The following is a 19,133-nucleotide window of genomic DNA, read 5'->3' as shown; positions in this document are numbered from 1 at the left end:
ACCACCACCAAGGAGAAAAAGAGAGCAAAGGGAAAAGAGAGGGAGAGCCGACCACACAAGGATCTCCAAGCAAGAGAATAAGAATTGATGTCTCATGAGGCCTCCTCACCCCTTCTTTTATATTACTTGCCCAAGGCAAATAAGGGAAGAATTTTTAAAAAAAATTAAAATCTTCCTCTAGTTTTTCCTTTTTTTCTTTTTATTTTTTCTTTTCTTTCCTCTTGATTGAATTAATCACCAATCATTGATTGGGTTTAATCCTATTGGTCAACCCCTTGCTTGGGCACCAAGCAAGGTGGCCGGCCACCTCATCAAGGAAAAGGAATAATAATTTTTTTATAAAATTTTATAAGCTCTTATAAAATTTTACAAGCTCTCTTCTAATTTCCTAAAGTAGGAGTTAAAAAAGGAAAGTTTTAAAAATTAAAACCATGTTTTAAAATTTAAAACTTCTCTTATAAAATTTTCTTTTTTAACATGGTGATAGAAAATTTAAATTTTAAAACTTCTCTTCCTTTTTTCTTAAACCATGAGGATGGTTAAAAAAGGAAAGTTTTAAAACTTTTAAACTTTTTTTTAAAACATGTGGCCTAATTCAAATAAGGAAAGTTTATATTTTAAAATCTCTCTTTTAAAACTTGTAGATTTCTACATAGAGAAAATTTTAAAAATTCAAAACACCCCTCCTTATTTGAATTATTGTGGCCGGCCCCCCCTCTTGCTTGGGCACCAAGCAAGGGGCCGACCCCTTAAGAGGATAATGTGACCGGCCATTGCTTGGTCACCAAGCAATAGACCGGCCCCTTTTTTGGACACCAAGATGAGTCTTTCTTTGGATGAACTTGAGACTTTAATGAGGCTACGACATGGACCTAGAGGAGAAATTGGTTTTGGCCTTCCGATGAGCTTGAGTATCCCGTGTTCGCCCCGAACACACAACTCAAGTTCATCGATAATAACTCATTCCACTAGAGAGTTATTATCACACTACCGCACCAATCCCAAATTATATTATGAGCTCCTTCTTATTATGAGTGTGTTAGTCTCCCTGTGTTTAAGATAACGAATGTCCACTAATTAAGTAAATTACTAACAACTCACTTAATTAATATCTAGCTCCAAGAGTAGTACTACTCAACTTCATTGTCATGTCGGACTAAGTCCACCTGCAGGGTTTAACATGACAATCCTTATGAGCTCCTCTTGGGGACATTTTCAACTTAGATAACTAGGACATAGATTTCTTCTATAATCAACAACACACACTATAAGTAATATCATTTCCCAACTTATCGGGCATATTGATTTATCGAGCTAAACCTCACCGTTTGATAAGTCAAAGAAATAAATATTAAATATATGTGCTTGTTATTATATTAGGATTAAGAGCACACACTTCCATAATAACTAAGGTCTAGTTCTTTTATTAAGTCAGTATAAAAAGAATTTACCTAAAATGTTTCTACTCAATACACTTAGAGTGTATTAGTGTAATTTATTAGTCAAGATAAACTAACACCTAATTACACTACGATTATTCCAATGGTTTGTTCCTTTCCATCTTAGTCGTGAGCAACTGTTTATAATTTATAAAGAAATGATAACATGATCTTCTGTGTGTGACACCACACACCATGTTATCTACGATATAAATTAATTGAACAACTACACTTAGCATATAAATGTAGGTATTTGACCATTGTGATTCTTTATTTCTAAATAAATGTTTATACAAAAGATAGGCTTTTAGTATACACTCTAACATATGTATCCTCTTACAGCTACAGACCTGCACCCTCCACCCATTGAGCTCTGCTTCCTCCTATTGCTACGAACGTTATTCCTTCATATTACTATGAGCTCTGCTCCCGCAGTCAGTCAGTAGAGCTCATGAGACTATTATCTCCTTGACTCCGTGACATTTGGGAGTCAATGAAACTGAGTCAAAGAATATTAACAGTTGAGTGACAATTATAAACCCCTGAGTCAAAGAATATCAACAGTCGAGTGGCAACTATAAACCCGAGAATATTGATAATTATTAACAGTCGAGCAGCAATTAGAAACCTGAGAATATTGGTAATTATCAACAGTCGAGTGACGACTGTAAACCCTTAAGTTAAAGAATATCAGCAGTCGAGCGGCGACTATAAACTTGGGCCAATAAAATCAAAAGCCGAGCAGCGGCTATAAACCCAGGAGTCGACGAAAATAATAGTCAAGCGGTGACTATAAACCCTTGAGTCAAAGAATATCAATAGTCGAGTGGAGATTATATACCCTTAAGTCAAAGAATATCAACAGTCGAGCGACGACTATAAATCTGAGAATATTGACAATTATCAATAGTCAAGCGACGACTATAAACCTAAGAATATTGACAATTATCAATAGTCGAGCGGTGACTATAAATCCTTGAGTCAAAGAATATCAACAATTGAGCAGCGACTATAAACCCTTTAGTCAAAGAATATCGGCAGTCGAACGACAACTATAAACCCTCGAGTCAAAGAATATCATGGTTGAGCTATCTCCCCTAGTCTCGGACTAATATATTGAGATATCTATCTCCCCTGCTCGAGGTCAAGTAGTTTTCACTGGTTTTGGACAAGTTTATTGAGGTATCTATCTCCTCTGTTCGGGATCAAGCAGTCTCCATTGACCGCATACTAGCTTATTGAAGTATTTATCTCCCTCATTCGGGGTCGAGCAATCTCCATTGATCGTGGACCAACTTATTGAAGTATTTATTTCCCTCATTCAGTGTCGAGAAGTCTCCATTGGTCGCGGACCAGCTTATTGAGGTATCTATCTCCCCTATTCGGGGTCGAGTAGTCTCCACTGGTCGGGGACCAGCTTATTAAGGTATCTATCTCCCCCATTCGGGGTCGAGCAGTCTCCATTGATCTTGAACCAGCTTATTAAGGTATCTATCTCCCCCATTCGAGGTCGAGCTCTCTCCACGTATCTTGGACAAGAGTATCTCCATGGGTCTCAGACCCGAGTATCTCACGGGCTCTATGCTTGCTCAGTCCACAGGCTTCACTCCCGTTCGTCTTTGATTTTCATGAGCTACGCTCTTGCTTAGTTCTCGGGCTCCACGACCGCTCGGTTCACGAGCTTCACTCCCGTTTGCCTTTGATTTTAATGAGAGTTCTCAGGCTCCACGCTCGCTCGGTTCACGGGCTTCGCTCCCGTTTGCCTTTGATTTTCACCGGCTACGCTCCTACTTAGTTCTCGGGTTCCATGCTTGCTTAGTTCAAGGGCTTCGCTCCCATTCGCCTTTAATTTTCATGGACTGATCTTTCTTAGTTCTCGGGTTCCATACTTGCTCGGTTCATGGGCTTCGCTCCCATTCGCCTTTGATTTTCACAGGCTACACTCTCGCTTAGTTCTTGGGCTCCACGCTTGCTTGGTTCACGGGGTTCACTCCTGTTCGCTTTTGATTTTCATGGGCTACGCTCCCGATCAGTTATCGGGTTCCATGTTCGCTCGGTTCATAGACTTTGATAACTCATTTATTTGACACATCCTTTTGGTTGATATCTGGTGATTTTTGAGCTAATTGCATTTGTTAATCGATACATTTTAGATTGTTTACAAATTGAAAATTGTTTTGTGCTAAATTATATTTCTTCTCTTAATTTATCATGTTATTTCTCATGATTTGAATTTGGTCTTGTAGGATATTAAAGTGGATCCAAATCGATATATGACCAAGGCACAAACAAGTTTAGTTTAACCAACTTGATGAAGAAGCTTAACCCAATTGATTCAACCCATCACAAGGAGTTTACCTCTCAAACTTAACCCAAGTCAAATTCTCCTCAACAAAACTCTAAAATCCCCATTGAACTAGACCCAAACCAGATCCAAAGTCCGGTTCAAACCAGAGTATAAAAATGCAGATTTTTGCGGATAAATAGTAGTTCAGGTTTCTGTTCATCCACGTTTCTTCTCCAGCAACTCTCGAATTTCATCTCCAATCAACTTCTCTAGCAACGACATCAGTGAGGGGGCTTCAAGGTAGCTCCTAGACCATTTCCCGACCAGCTAGAAGCTCGCCGAAGAGAGGTTTTGACGGCGAGTGTGCTGCTGTCCGAGATTTCTATTTTGCCACTGTTGGAGGCGTTCCTCCAATCTGGTGGTTCCGTTTCTCATCAACGAACATTGGAGGCATTCCTCTGGTGTTACTGAGTTCATTCCGATGCCCTTTCACCCATCATCAGATCCCCTCTCATGGAGCAAAAATCAAAATTTCAGATTCCAACCATGCATTTCTAGTTTCAGTTTGTTATTGCATTCATCATTGGAGAGATCTCTGTGGTAGATTGCAAGCTTTGGAATGATTCCAGAGTTCAGAAGTTACTTTTTTCTCTTTTTCGACGACTAGAGTTGGGCGTTCTCATCTCTAGCCTCTTGTGTGACGACAAGAGTGTGACATTTGTATAGTTGGTTGTGAGTTTGGATTGATTCCTTTATTTAGTATTTTTGTATAGCTTAGAATAGATTTCATTTGATGTTTATTGAATTTAATTCATTAGTTAAATTTCTTATATGCCTTGCTCTTTCTTTTCTTAGCTTATTCATCGCTTTAGATACGATTTCATTTATGACTTGTTATTTCATACCTTATGGTGTTGATGGTGAAACTCATTACGTAGAGTGACAATGTGTCGTGGATTAATAGTTATCACTTAGTTAGATTTCATTTAAGGATTAGATTAGTTTCCTACATGTTTTGCTATTTAAATTATTAGGTTTAAATCAAAATCCAAAACTCCCATTTCCATATTAAAACCCCCCAGAAAATATGAATAACAAATAATCCTAGATTACCATCCTATTATTAGTTTCCTTAAAAAATTGGACCCTGGACTCTTTATTACAATATCTTTGTGTAGTTAAGGGGTTCATTGAATAATAAACTATTAATTTGATAAATCCACATGTGACATTCAATTTGGACTTATCAGGCTTCTCTCCCATTTTATTTTGATTTTCATGGGCAATGCTCCCACTTACTTCTCGGGCTCCATGCCCGCTCGGTTCACGGGCTTCGCTCCCATTCGCCTTTGATTTTCATGAGTTACGCTCCCGGTCAGTTCTTGGGTTCCAAGCTTGCTTGATTCATTGGTTTCACTCCTGTTTGCCTTCGATTTCACGGGCTACGCTCCCGCTCACTTCTCGGGTTTTAGTTCTATTCAGTTCATGAGTTTCACTCCTGTTCGCTTGTGATTTCACGGGCTATGCTCCTGCTGAATTTTTAAGCCCCACACCTGCTCAGCTCATGGGTTTCGCTCTCGTTCGCCTCCGATTACATATGTTCCGTACTCGCTCAACACTTGGGTTCTGTATCCTTCGATCTCACGGGTTCCTCTCCTGCTTGGCGTCGCTTGGTAGCCTGCCTGGCGTTCTCTCGGTTGCCCGCTTGGCACTATATTTTGCTGCTCAGTCGTTACGTGCATTGCTTGTTGCTCGGTCGACACATGCATCACTTGTTGCCCCGTTGGCCCATGAATCACTCACTGCTTTGTTGATACTTGTCTTGCTTGCCATTCCATCGGCACTCGTTGGTACTTGCCATTTGGTCGGCACTTGTTTTTCTCGTTGCTCTGCCAAGCGCTCACTGTTCGGTCAGTACATGTCTCACGCGTTGCTTCATTGGTACTTGTCTCATTCGACAATCGTTTAGTACTATCTTTATCGCTTGCTCATCATCGCTATCGTCGTTCGATTGACATTGCTACTATTACTTGCTCGACATCACTTCCGTTGATCGATCAACATTATCATAAATATGGGCAATGTTATCATAAATATAGGCTTGACATTACACGGTGAACCGAGCGATCTGACTATGTACTCAGGAGTGATTCAACCTTTGCGATGGACTGTCTAGTCAGTCGGATTTGTGCCTCGTTCTATTAGACTTAAGGCTTGTGATGCAGATGTATCTATGGAGCTCAAAGGGAATTATGGGGAAGAGGGAGGACATTTTGATCTTTTCACGTGAGAGTTTGAGTTTTTAGAAGAGCACTGTTCATAAAGGACAGAGGGGGGGGGGCTTTGTGGTTTTCTCCGCTGCCAAGGTCGCCCCAAAGGGGGGTCTCCTTCTCCACGTTGACATTGACATTGATGTCAATGTCACCGCCTCTGTTCTCCTCCAAAGCCGGCCGGCTACCCCTTCCCTCTATCTCAACTGCTGCCTCTGTCTGCAGCCTCGCGCACGCTGCCTCCCCATGTTGCCTCCGGCGTCACCGATGCCAACGCCACCGGCCTCCTCTTCCCTCTCTCTCGCATGCCACTGCCTTGGGTGAGAGCAGTAGTCTACACTGCGGCTTTCACACCATTACCTCATCCACACTTACCTTCACCCATTGCCTTTCATATACGATCAGGTGGCCGCCTTTGACGTCGTCCGCCGTCAACAACCCCTTTTGTCGTCGCCACCATCAGTGGTTGCCGCCTCCACGTTGCCACCAGTGGTTGCTACCTCAGCGCCGCCACCAACGTCGATCCGATATCCGATCCACATTGACGTGCATTTTCGGCACTGATATGGCCTTCGAGCTACTGTTATATTTCGGCCATCAAGCTGTTATTTCATTCTCTCCGTGTCATTGTAATTGTGAGCTGTTGGTATTATCCAGCCGGTGAGCCGTTATTATGATCCGGCTTGCATGTTGTTGTCATATTCCGGTCTGCGTGCCGCTGCTATATTCCGGCAGCGTGCCACCTTCCGGATCCATGCTGCATTCGGCATCGTGCCGTCGCCTTCAGACCTAGATCATCATCCAGCTCAGATTCATCTACTTTTTAAGGTCACGACAACTTGATCGGCCTTACGACCAGCTCATCGGTCTATCAGAGGACATCCCCAGGGCCAGGGTACGTCACCGTATTCATTCTTTATTCATTTCATTATTCTACCATTAGACTGTTCCTTATATATTTGTGGGATTTATCTCGAACATCGGGGTGTCAGGGACGAGGAAAACCTGAATCTTGCTTATAGGTAGCGTTGACTAGAGGTTTTCTGACGACTTGATCAACATAAAAGATAACTCATCATACCCTCCCCTCCAGGACATAATAATTTGATTAATATTCTAGCCACGTCACACCGATAAATTTCATCTTCCCAACTCCTCCATTGGATTAAGTATCATATACAATGTGAGATTGAGGGAACCAATAACATATTTTACACCCACTAGGATCAACCTCGGTGTCTCTAAATTCTTTTTTAAAAAAACGTGATTTAAGTAGTGTCTCGTCATTATGCTCCATCATTTTCGGCGTCCATTGGGCCTCTTGCCGTTGTTTCCGTTATTTACGGCAAGAATTGGAAATTTTTGCCACCATCATTTTCGGTTCTGTGCGCTCTTTCAAACGTTTTTCATAAATCCAAGAGTTAACAAAAAAAAAAAAATTTGTAAAATTCTATACGACAAAGGTCTTCGTTGGTTGACTACCTCGTCCACCTACTTTATCGGACCGAGTGACCCAAGCAAAGAACTCATCAGATCTCACTTGCCCAATAAATTTTCAAATCACTTTCTCTGCAGCGTTCAGCCGATCTCCATCTCATCGCCTCCCGGCAAACCCTTCCATGGAGCCTCATCACCCCATTGATCTCTCCTTTTGCGGCCACACCAAGCCCAGGCTCTATCTCCTCTCCTCCTCCTTCTTCCTCCTCCTCCTCCTCCTCTTCGTCCTCGCCCTCATCTCCTCCTCCAAGCAGCCTTCTTTCCCTTCCTTCGACTACCCTCATTCTTCCGCCAGGTTGCCGGCGGGCTGCGACATCTCCCGCGGCGAGTGGGTTCCGGATCCGGCCGCGCCGTACTACACCAACCTCACCTGCTCGCTGATCCAGGAGCACCAGAACTGCATGAAGTATGGGAGGCCAGACAGGGACTTCTTGAAGTGGCGGTGGAAGCCGGCGGCGTGCGATCTGCCCGCCTTCGACGCGGCGCGCTTCCTCGATCTCGTGAGGGGAAAGTCGATGGCGTTCATTGGCGACTCTTTGGCTAGAAACCACATGCAGTCCTTGATGTGCCTCTTGTCCAAGGTAAACCCTTGGCCTCTCGAACCTGTTGTTGGATGCAAGATCTGCTTGAGAAAACATGGACAAATTGTTAACAATTTGTCCATGTTCTCTGAAAATCTCCATCTCTCATAATCCAGGCAATTTTTTCATTTCAGGTGGAGTTCCCTGAAGACCTCAACTCAACAGATAACTACTTCAAACGCATGTTCTACGCCAACTACAATTTCACCCTATCGAGTTTCTGGTCCCGATTTCTAGTTAAAGCTGAGGAGGTAGATTCAGACGGCCCTAACCACACTGGCCTGTGGAACCTCTACCTCGACGAAGTCGATGACAGTTGGGCTTCCGAAATCGACCAGTTCGACTACGTGATAGTATCCGATGGCATCTGGTTCTCACATCCCACATTCTTCTACGAGAAGAGAGAGCTCGTCGGCTGCCACTTTTGCCTCGTCGACAACGTCACCGATCTCCCAATTTGGTACTCCTATAGATCGGCGCTCCGGACGACTCTCCGCAGCCTCATCGACATGGACGGATTCAAAGGCAAAATATTTCTACGAACAATTTCGCCGTCTCATTTCGAGAAGGGGGAGTGGAACAAGGGAGGGGACTGCGTGCGGAGGCAACCATTTAAGAAAAACGAGGCGAGATTAGAGGGAAGAGATCTGGACTTCCACCAGATTCAGATAGAGGAGTTCAGGGAAGCCGAGAGGGTTGGCAGGGAGAAAGGAGCGAAGCTGAAGTTGTTGGATGCGACGGGGGCCATGTTGCTGAGGGCCGACGGGCACCCGAGCCGATTTGGGCATTGGGCGCACGAGAACGTGACGCTGTATAATGATTGCGTGCACTGGTGTCTGCCTGGACCTGTCGATTTATGGAGCAACTTTTTGTTTGCGATGATGCTGGACGATCGAGTAGATTGAAGCCGAAGAGATCGATCGAGCTTTTGTAATTCTGATGATATCATTTAAGTCTCTCTTCTCGACTTGGGTACAAACGCTTTTCGGATGATGGTTGTTCGGATTTGCCCAATTGAATGAAGTTCTTTCTTTTATGGGAATTGATTCGTCATCGTGTGTATCGTCCAAAATGATCATTTTGTGCAGTTGCGTAGCGTGATCATAGCCGATCTTCTCGCAATAATTGACTTCTATGGAAATTCATGCATGTGCATCGCCGACCTTTTTCTGTTTATCACAATGAAGTACTTGCATTACAGCTATGCTGTACTACACTCCGAGTAATAATAAGTAAAGAATAAAGTAGACAGTTTTAAATTATAATAGAAAATGAAAAAATTTGTATACAGTTTACATTGACCAACATAATTTTACATGCATTCTCCATTAAATTTTATTTTATTTTCACTTTTTAATTTAATATATTTACCTAATTATCCTTGATGGTGAAAGAGGGGGCACGACCGTACAATGGTCAACGACACATGGAAGTCAAAGTCAAGATAGGCAGACCAATGTTTTGGCCGAGCGAGAAGGTCACCTCGTCGATCGGCCTTAATAGCACCCAGGCCGGCGCGAAGACAACTCGATCACAGGTCGGGTTCCCGATGCTCAGGGGGTTTCGTATAAAAGAGGTGATGTGCCGACCAGCAAGTCCGTCTGAGCCGAGCTACCGAACGACTAAGGTTGTATGCCCGTCCGAGTATGTGACCGAACGACTCACCCGCTCGGCGTAGTAACAGACAAGAGAAGAGGACAAAATAGACAGCTGGCGATATCCTTCTCAAGACATGCGCCGCCGACAGACAGCATGGTCGGCGACCAGACCGGACAGAAGATCGTACAATGGAAGTTTCCACTGTCATGTCGGAGATATGCTCGGACGATTGCGGTATGTCGTTAGACACACTTTTCTGACACATCCATTTTGAGGTATGCTTTGAGGCGCGTGCACGCATCGGGAAATGTGCACGCGCCCCCCGGGATCCTATATAAGGACCCCCAGACTTCGACGGAGGTATGCATGATCATCTACTGTAGCTCATTGCCTCATTATTCTGCTTCGATTTCTTCTCGCTTGACTTGAGCGTCGGAGGGTCGTCGTCGGGATCCCCTCCCTGGCTCGGTTTTACTGCAGGTTCACCGGAGTCCACGTCCGCTCAAAGTCTACACGGGATCAATAGAGAGCGCCACGTCCCAAGCGTCCGTTTACTCGACTCTCGGACAGGATTATCTCTGATATTTTAAGTATAAAAAGTCTAAAAATGAGTACAATTCTTCTTAAATTCAGTACATTAAACAAGAATCTAGTATATTTTCTATTAAATTGAGTATGATTTTATTTCCACCTCAATTGGATGAGAAATATATTAGATTTTCTTTAAATGATACTCAATTGAATAGAAAATATACTAGATTTTATTTAAATGGTGCTGAATTTAGGAGGAATTATATTAAGAAGGAAAAAAGTCATGCTCAATTTAATAGAAAATATATTCGATTCTAGTTTAAAGTATTAAATTTAATAAGAATTATACTTGTTTTTAGATTATTTATACCTAAAAAAATATGAGGGTCAATTTTAATAGAAAATATATTCGATTTTAGTATAAAGTGTCAATTTTAAGAGGAATTATACTCATTTTAGTATATTTTCTATCAAATTGATCACGATTTTTTTTCCACTTGGATGAAAAATATATTAGATTTTTTTAAATGGTACTAATTGGATAGAAAATATATTAGATTTTTTTTAAATAGTGTTAAATTTAGGAGTAATTATATTAAAATAGGAAAAAAATTATGCTCAATTTAATAGAAAATATACTCGATTCTAATGTAAATGTCGACTTTAAAAGGAATTATATTTATTTTTGGACCTTTTTATCTTAACAAAATCTGAAGAACAATTAAGTAACAATATTTACATGAAAAAATTAAGTAAATAAAATTTTGTACGTAGAAAATGGAAATAAAATTTTTTAATATTGGAGATTATAAGTAAAATTAAAGTTATAGTTATGATTAGAAATTTTTCTCTATTTTACGATAGAAAATTATGATTTTTTTTATTTCTGTGATTATAATTTGGAAATAATTTAATATTTAGTGCACATGGATTAGATGGGATTCGGGATTTCTGGTGATGCAGTTAGTACCTTTTTCCATTAGTGAGCACATGCCACGTGGGTAAGATGGCTTTCTTGGGGTTTTTTAAATGTAAAGTGTAAACCAGAATCTTAGATCGGAGACTTCTGTTTGTCTCATGTGAAAGCTGTTTTCAGTCTTCTAAATTGTTAATTCGGTTCGGTTCAATTTCAATTTTCAACCAGTTTCTTCTTCTCTCAAAACTGGTAGCTGTATCTTGCAATCAACCATCGTATCTTGCAATGAACCCTCGTGAGCATCCTTTTTGGGGGTGCCTCAGTAAGCCCACACTCCTCGTCTCTTTTCTCCTCCTCCTGATTCTCTCCGTCATTTCCTCCTCAAACCAGCGTTCTTTCCCTTCCTTCAACTACTCACATTCCTCTTCTTCCTTTGGATTTCCTTCCGCTTGCGATTTCACCAAGGGCGAATGGGTTCGCGATCCGGACCCCCCACGCTACACGAACACGACCTGCTTCGCGATCCAGGAGCACCAGAACTGCATGAAGTACGGGCGGCCGGACACCGAGTTTTTGAAGTGGCGGTGGAGGCCGGCGGCCTGCGAGCTGCCGCGGCTCGACCCGGCGCGCTTCCTGGAGACGGTGAGAGGGCGGTCCATGGCGTTCGTCGGCGACTCCTTGGCTCGGAACCACATGCAGTCCTTGTTGTGCCTCTTGTCCAAGGTAAGGATTGATCAGCTACAATTCGTCGAAATTGGTTGTTAGCGATTAGCAAGATTTCGTCTTGGTTGAGATACCGATTTGTTGATCAGGCGGAGCGCCCAAAAGATGTCTCCAAAACCGGCGACGACTACTTCAAGCAGATGCTCTACTCCACCTACAACTTCACCGTCGCCGTGTTCTGGTCCAGGTTCCTCGTCAACGCCGAACAGGCCGACCCCGACGGCCCCACTCACACCGGTCTGTGGAATCTCTACCTCGATGAACTCGACGACGCTTGGGCGTCCCAGATCGGCCTTTTCGACTACATCGTCCTCTCCGCCGGCAACTGGTTCAACCGCCCCTCCGTCTTCTTCGAACGCCGCCGCCTCGTCGGCTGCAACAACTGCCTTCTCCCCAACGTCACCGACCTCACGAAGAGGTATTCGCAGCGGATGGCCTTCCGCACCGTGCTCCGCGCCCTGGCCGGCGGCCACGGCGGCTTCCGCGGAACGGTCTATATGCGGACGCTCTCCCCGACGCACTTCGAGAACGGGACGTGGAACGGCGGCGGCGACTGCGTGCGGACGCGGCCGCTGGCCGGCGGGGAGGCGAGGCTGGAGGGGCTGCAACGGGAGTACTACGAGGCGCAGTTGGAGGAGTTTCGGGCGGCGGAGAAGATGGCGGCGAGGGGGAAGGGCGTGAGGATGAGGTTGCTAGACACGACGGCGGCGATGTTGGCTAGGGCGGACGGGCACCCGAGTAGGTACGGGCATTGGGCGCACGAGAATGTGACCTTGTACAACGACTGCGTGCATTGGTGCTTGCCGGGGCCGATCGACATTTGGAACGACTTCTTGTTTGCGGTGCTGCAATGAACGGGATTGTTTTTGATTTCTCGATGAAAAAAAACAAAAAACTTGGCTTTTTTTTTTTGTTTTCACACACTCGATCCATAACTTCAAATTGGATGATCGGTAAATTACCTTAAAATTCCAATATTTATTTCAAATCTGATCCAATATTCAAGAAAATATTTTAAATTTAAATTTAAATTATGTTGAATTGAAGAAGAATTATATTTCATTATAGATTTTTATATTTATATTTTATCACGTATCTAAATAATGTGTGCACAGGAATGATATTGAATTTAGGAGAAATTATATTTCATTATGAACTTTATATATATTTGATCATTTACCTAAGAATTATGTGTATAGATAGTGTACTAAATTTGAGTTTAAATGGTAGGGATAACAATGGGTAGTATTTGGATATGATTTCATATTCTCCGTATCCATTATATCTATACTCATATCCATTCATATATCCATCGGGTATTTAACGTTCATATCTATCCTCATATCCGTTAGAGTTTCGGGTACCCATATCCTTACCATCATCCTATTACTCCATACCACTCTCATTTAAAAAAAATATTTCAATATACTTATCAGCTCTTCCTCGTCTCGCGCTCCTTCGATTTGGTGAACATTTTCCGTTGAAAAGAAGATAGATACGTGTTGATGATCGGATAAAGAGATAAACTAAGTCTTTTTTATATGAGCATCCACAATAGCATGAGATATTTCTCCCAAATATTTGTGGTCCCCACTTCCACATCACTCTTCAAATATTCTACTATTCAAATATCTCAACTTTTACAATGAAATATCTCACCATCCAAATATTTATGAGTCCCACCAATCAAATATCTCACTCTCAAATATCCTCAACTTCACAATCAAATATCACACCAATCAAATATTTATGGGTCTCATGACCATTTTATTAACTTACATATAATTTTATATTTAAATAAAATTAATATATATTTTTAATATATTTCGTCTATCATTTATTCATAAATATTTTTTAGACAATTATTCAATATAATTATTTTAATATTAATATTGTATTTAAATGAAAACAATACAACATCGGGCGTACATATTTAAAAAAAACTACAAAATAATTCAAATATTTCACAAAATCAGAATTGAATAATTAAATATTTCATATATAATAAATTAGTTATTTACTCATCACGATGGCATGTTTTCCAGATATGTTCAATCAAATCATGACAAAGCTGATGATGCACCTGAGTATCACGTAACTCGGAATTTCTTCGAATGTATTCAGCAAATTCACTGGTTGAGCCATGATTCGCTGTGATTGTATCTTGTTCTTTACGATCCCAAATCGATATTGCATGACCTTCGTCCTTCACAATCATGTTGTGTAAAATAATGCACGTATACATGATTTTTTTGCATTTGTCCATAAACCAATGTCGTTCTGGACCTCTTATAATTGCCCAACGAGCTTGGAGTACCCCAAATGCCCGCTCGACATCTTTTCTTGCAGTCTCTTGTCTTTCCTTAAATTTCATTCTTTTCGGATCTTGAGGGCAGGAAAAACTTTTGACGAAAGTGGCTCATTCCGGATATATACCATCTGTTAGGTAGTACCCTTTTGTATATTGTGTACCATTCACAATAAAATTAACTTCCAGTGCATTTCCTTTCAAGACGTCATTAAAAATATATGATTCATTAAGCACATTGATGTCATTCCGAGATTCAACAACTTCAAAAAATACATGTCATATTCATAAATCGACAGATGCGACTGCCTCAAGCACAATTGTTGGATAGCCATGATCGCCTCGTGTGTACTGTGCCCTCCACGCAACCGAATAATTTTTCCAGGCCCAATGCATGTAATCAAGACTTCCTAACATTCCAGGGAAACCATGCTTTTGTTCATGCATTTCAAGCAAACGAGTGATGTCAGTTGCATTGGGTTCTCTTAAGTACTCACCTCCGTATATTTGTATCACACATTGGCAAAAGTTGGACAAGCATTCGAGGATAGTTGTTTCACCCATTCGCAAGTACTCGTCAAATTGGTCGACGGAACCTCCATAAGCCAGTTGACGGATAGTCGCCGTGCATTTTTGAAGCGACGACAGACCTTTTCTCCTTGCTGCATCTTCTCTCCATTTAAAAAATCCACTAGGATGATTTTCCAAATCAGTGACTATGCGCAAAAATAACTCTTTTCTCATTCGGAATCGTCTTCGGAACATATCATCGGTATACACCGGCTCAACACAGAAATAATCATTGACAAGTTGAGTGTGTCCAGCTACACGCTCTCTGTTAATTGTTTTCTTCTTTGTGTACTCCCATGATAATCTTGCACGAATTCAGCCACTCTAAATTGATTGTGCACTACCATCATGAATAACGCCTCACCGGGATCTGATATTGTAGGGCTCGTTGTGTCTTCGGGAATATTATGACGAACTTGAGAACTTTCTTCACTAGAATTTTCGTCGATATTTGGAGAGTTGAATAAATCCCTAAAATAATGACCAGAATTTTTATCCATCTCTCTCTAAATTTTTGGTAGGCAATGAGTATGGAAATAATGAAAATAGATGAAAGAAATGATGTATATATAGGGAGAAATTCAACGTTAGCCAACGTTTAAGTTTTCGAACGTTAACATTTGATTTGTTTTTAATTTTTTTAATGTTCTAAATTTATGTCACCCACCATTTTTGGTGGGGGCCGTCATATTTAATTAGAATAAAAAAAATAAAAAACTGTAAATAGTGGCACCCACCAAAATGGCGGGCCCCACAAGAGGAAATCACCGAGCAAACATTTGTGCCCGGTGATTTCCATTCATCCCTCAAATATCCTCCACAATGGAGGATATTTGAGAGGGGGGATATTTGGAGAAATTTCCCCTCCAAATATCCCCCATTGGAGATGCTCTAAAACGAAAAACGGGTTAAAGTTTTTTCTTTCTCAATATATATATATATGGGTATCAAGTAAGGTATGGGTAGGATTTTATCATATCCGCCTCCATATCTATACTCAAAATACTCCTACCTGAATACCCATTTATTATAATCGGATATAAAAATTTCTTCCATATCCTCTTCCATTCGGGTCGGATGTTAGATTATCCATCGGATTCGAATAAAATTATTATCCCTATTAAATTGTACTTCATTTAGAAGGAATTATATTTTATTTTTGATGAATGATATCTCTTTTTAGATTTATTGTACTTCTATTTTATAATAATCTTTTGAAAAATTAGTATGGATTATAGAGTTGAAATAAATATTCTTTACATAAGGACAGATGCAAACCACTTACGGTGTTAGGCTGTACCTATAGCTCATATGCACTTTTTAGATTTATTTGATCATTAAAAAGAACTGGATACCTAAAAGAAGAGGAAACATGTACTTATATTTTGTAATAGTATCTTGAAATATGCATATAAATAGTTAATTAGATGAATTAATATGAATTAGGTAGTTTAAATAAATATTCTTTGACTTAAGGACAGATGCAAACCACTTACGGTGTTAGGCTGCCCCTATAACTCATATGCACTTTTCAGATTTATTTGATCATCAAAAAGGAGCTGGATACCTAAAAGAAGAGGAAACATGTGCAAGCAATTAGAAGTTGGCACACACCCTCGACGAGCATTACCTCATTAGGAGGAGAGCATGTGAAATTCTCAAACTTCACGCCCCTTGTTGCTACTACATTGACCATGATTGGAGTGCTGAGTTGGTTTCAACTCACAAGTCTGCTCCTCTTCGGCTTCCAAAAGTAAGTGAATTGTGAATTGGTGATGGATGACTTTGTCCTAGTCTCCTGCTGCAAGCCACTTTGGACCTTCTAAAGATGGCCCAATTGGTAAGTTTGTCTCCTACATTAATTCTCTTGGGCTCTGTTTCTTGTGTAGGTTAGGATGGAATCCTCATGGGTTGAAACACCACTCATAATTTTCTTCATGATCCACCCTGACTAAACATTTGAAAGAAAAGTTGCATGTGAGAATTGTCGGTCTAGGTGCTGGGTGAGTAAATGGCACACCAAACTAACAAGGATGTAGCTCAAGGTCCCCATCAAATTGCTTGGCCTCAAGTTCATGCATCGACTTGCACGCATTCATGGCCCTCCCCTTCCAACTACAAATCTCATGAGCCAGTCCCTTTCTACGTGAGAATGGAATTAATCAATGATCCATGCAGAGAACTTCCAGGAAGCTTCAGTTTTTTCAAGGGTGGGTTCCTCTCATCTTTGTTTTCAGACCGCTCAGATTCTCACCCGATCATGAGGATGATATCTATACAAATCCAAATAGGGAACCCTTTGTAGATCTTGTGCAATTAAACTGACATGAAAGCTAGCTGCTACCTGGTCTCGTGAAGTCCAACTATTTTTTCTACTACTTGTTTGATTGTGATTATGCTTATGATTATGATGTGATATGATTTACACTCTAACCTTAATTTAGTGGCCTATTACTTTTTCTTTCACTTCATTCTGCTGAATGCTGATAGGGTTTGCAGCATCAATCATTGATTGGATGAAGATTGATACAGAAGAAACTGATGAGAGGGGCATTATCACGACTTGAGGTCCCACTTTGCATATCTCAGATTGGGTGGACCAGTTGATGTTACAGAGGCCTAATCGGGGCACGTAAGCTCTCTTGTCCTCTTGAGCAAAGGATGGCAAGTGCAATGGCCTCCAGATGGGCAAGTTCACCTAAAAGAGAAGGGTGGTTTTGATATATCGATATTGAAATGTTTCAAGTTTGGATAATACTGACTGATACAGTGAAGTGTGATGGGAAGGGGATGCACATTCACCGATGGCTAACGTTCAGAGGATGAACATTTCAAGCACCTGCAATTGAGCTGAAACTATTCAGTAACCTTTAGAAATTACTGCTTGCTCCATTGAGGTTCATGAAAAAGCTGAAGTAAATTAATAAAAGTCAAGAAAGGTTAAGTAGTTCTTTGGTAGCCAACATCAACAAAGAAATTGAATGAACTTTATATGGTGGAAAAATAAATTACAACAAAAGAAGTACAAGAGTTTTTGTTATTGGAGAGAGACAGATGGAAAAGGCAACTACATATATATTTCGGCTATCCTTTTCGACGTCATTCTCACTAGCATTAGATTATTATTTTATTAGAGGATTTGGTATTTTATATTCAACATGAAAGTCTTTCTTGGTACAACCTATAGCTTTAGTTAAAAGTTTCAACTTGTTCAATCCGAACCAATCTAAGTGATAGGAATAGGGAGGGATATAGGTTTGGTTACTTGGGAGTGTATCTCACTTATGTCTTTAAAATAGTGATAATCACAATGGACATTTTGACAGTTGTCTAATGGTAAATCCTACTTACTTTAGTTTAGTCGTATAAATTTTTGAGGTAAATCTATGTTAATATTTTATTGGCATGTCCCAACTGGGCTCTCTTTTTTTTCTTAGTAATTAGTGGAGACTAAATTCGATTAGCAATTTAAAAACTCATATGTGCTATTTGAGATTCTCCATCACTTTCAAATGATGATGAAGATGAGTCTGAAGAGTTTTTCTTTTCTTGCGGTTTAAAGTACAAATGCTACTACCTTTCTTTCATTTTCCTGATCTCTATCAAATTATACTTTATAATATAATTAAACCTCCATGGTGACAAACATCTCTTCCAAAGTATTTACTATTAAAATTCTTTACCAATGTGTACAAGTCCACAATCAAAGTCTACATCAAGTGTCCTTGAAAAACCATTCAATGTGCCCTTAAATATATCTCGGTTGGCAATGTCTTCTCCAATTGCTATGGGAGTCATTGCCCATTTTATTGAATTATGCACTCATTTGCGTCGCAATTAATCTCTCTAGTTCTCCTCTTGAAATTTGCAATTTGTGTTGGTAGAAGGTCATTCTTGACCAGTCAAAAATTCGATGAGTCTTCGTGCAATTCATATCCTTCTTCCATTACAAGAGTCATGTCAAAGTTTATTCAAAAGTATGTCTCCATTATCCTTCTTCAAGAGTTGAAATCTCAATCATACCTATAGCAAAAAAAATCTAGCTCTTTAGCTTGAATATCATCCTTGAGCCCACAAATGGTTTCCTTGGTGATGCCACTGACCTTCCTGAGTTGAACATTCTTAGTGATGCTCATTGCTATTTAGAATGCATACAAAAGGCTCCCCATAATTCGCATCAAAATGAAGTAGAACTATTAAACTCTCCAAGACATGCATTAGGACTGGCACATATTTACTCAACATAGACACTTGGAAGAAGTCATGAATTCCATCCATAAAGGGAGGCAAGGAAAGCCTATAAATTATTGGGTCAACTCACTTCATGATTTGAAATGGCTTGATGAACTTTCAAACTCTTGGAATTTTTGAGAATTTCAAACTATTTGAGGCATTTCAGAAAGCAAGTAGGC

The 19,133-nt window shown here is 40.7% G+C and overlaps 2 protein-coding genes across 2 annotated transcripts; both read left to right on the top strand.

Moving 5' to 3' along the window:
* Positions 1–7,511: 7,511 nt before the first annotated feature.
* Positions 7,512–9,116, top strand: LOC122052965 (protein trichome birefringence-like 19). The gene is made up of 2 exons (XM_042614749.1): positions 7,512–8,074; positions 8,209–9,116. Exons 1-2 carry the CDS (start codon positions 7,616–7,618, stop codon positions 8,977–8,979), a joined length of 1,230 nt encoding a protein of 409 aa, XP_042470683.1. The 5' UTR covers positions 7,512–7,615; the 3' UTR covers positions 8,980–9,116.
* A 2,165-nt stretch (positions 9,117–11,281) lies between these two features.
* On the top strand, positions 11,282–12,776 carry LOC122054176 (protein trichome birefringence-like 19). The gene is made up of 2 exons (XM_042615989.1): positions 11,282–11,843; positions 11,933–12,776. The coding sequence occupies exons 1-2, from the start codon at positions 11,406–11,408 to the stop codon at positions 12,695–12,697; spliced, it is 1,203 nt and encodes a 400-aa protein (XP_042471923.1). The 5' UTR covers positions 11,282–11,405; the 3' UTR covers positions 12,698–12,776.
* The last annotated feature ends 6,357 nt before the right edge of the window (positions 12,777–19,133 follow it).

This window comes from Zingiber officinale, chromosome 3A, assembly GCF_018446385.1.
Source record: "Zingiber officinale cultivar Zhangliang chromosome 3A, Zo_v1.1, whole genome shotgun sequence".
Classification (NCBI taxonomy): domain Eukaryota; kingdom Viridiplantae; phylum Streptophyta; class Magnoliopsida; order Zingiberales; family Zingiberaceae; genus Zingiber; species Zingiber officinale.
The sequence above is the reverse complement of the archived record's forward strand: the minus strand, read 5'-3'. Positions and strand labels throughout refer to the sequence as shown.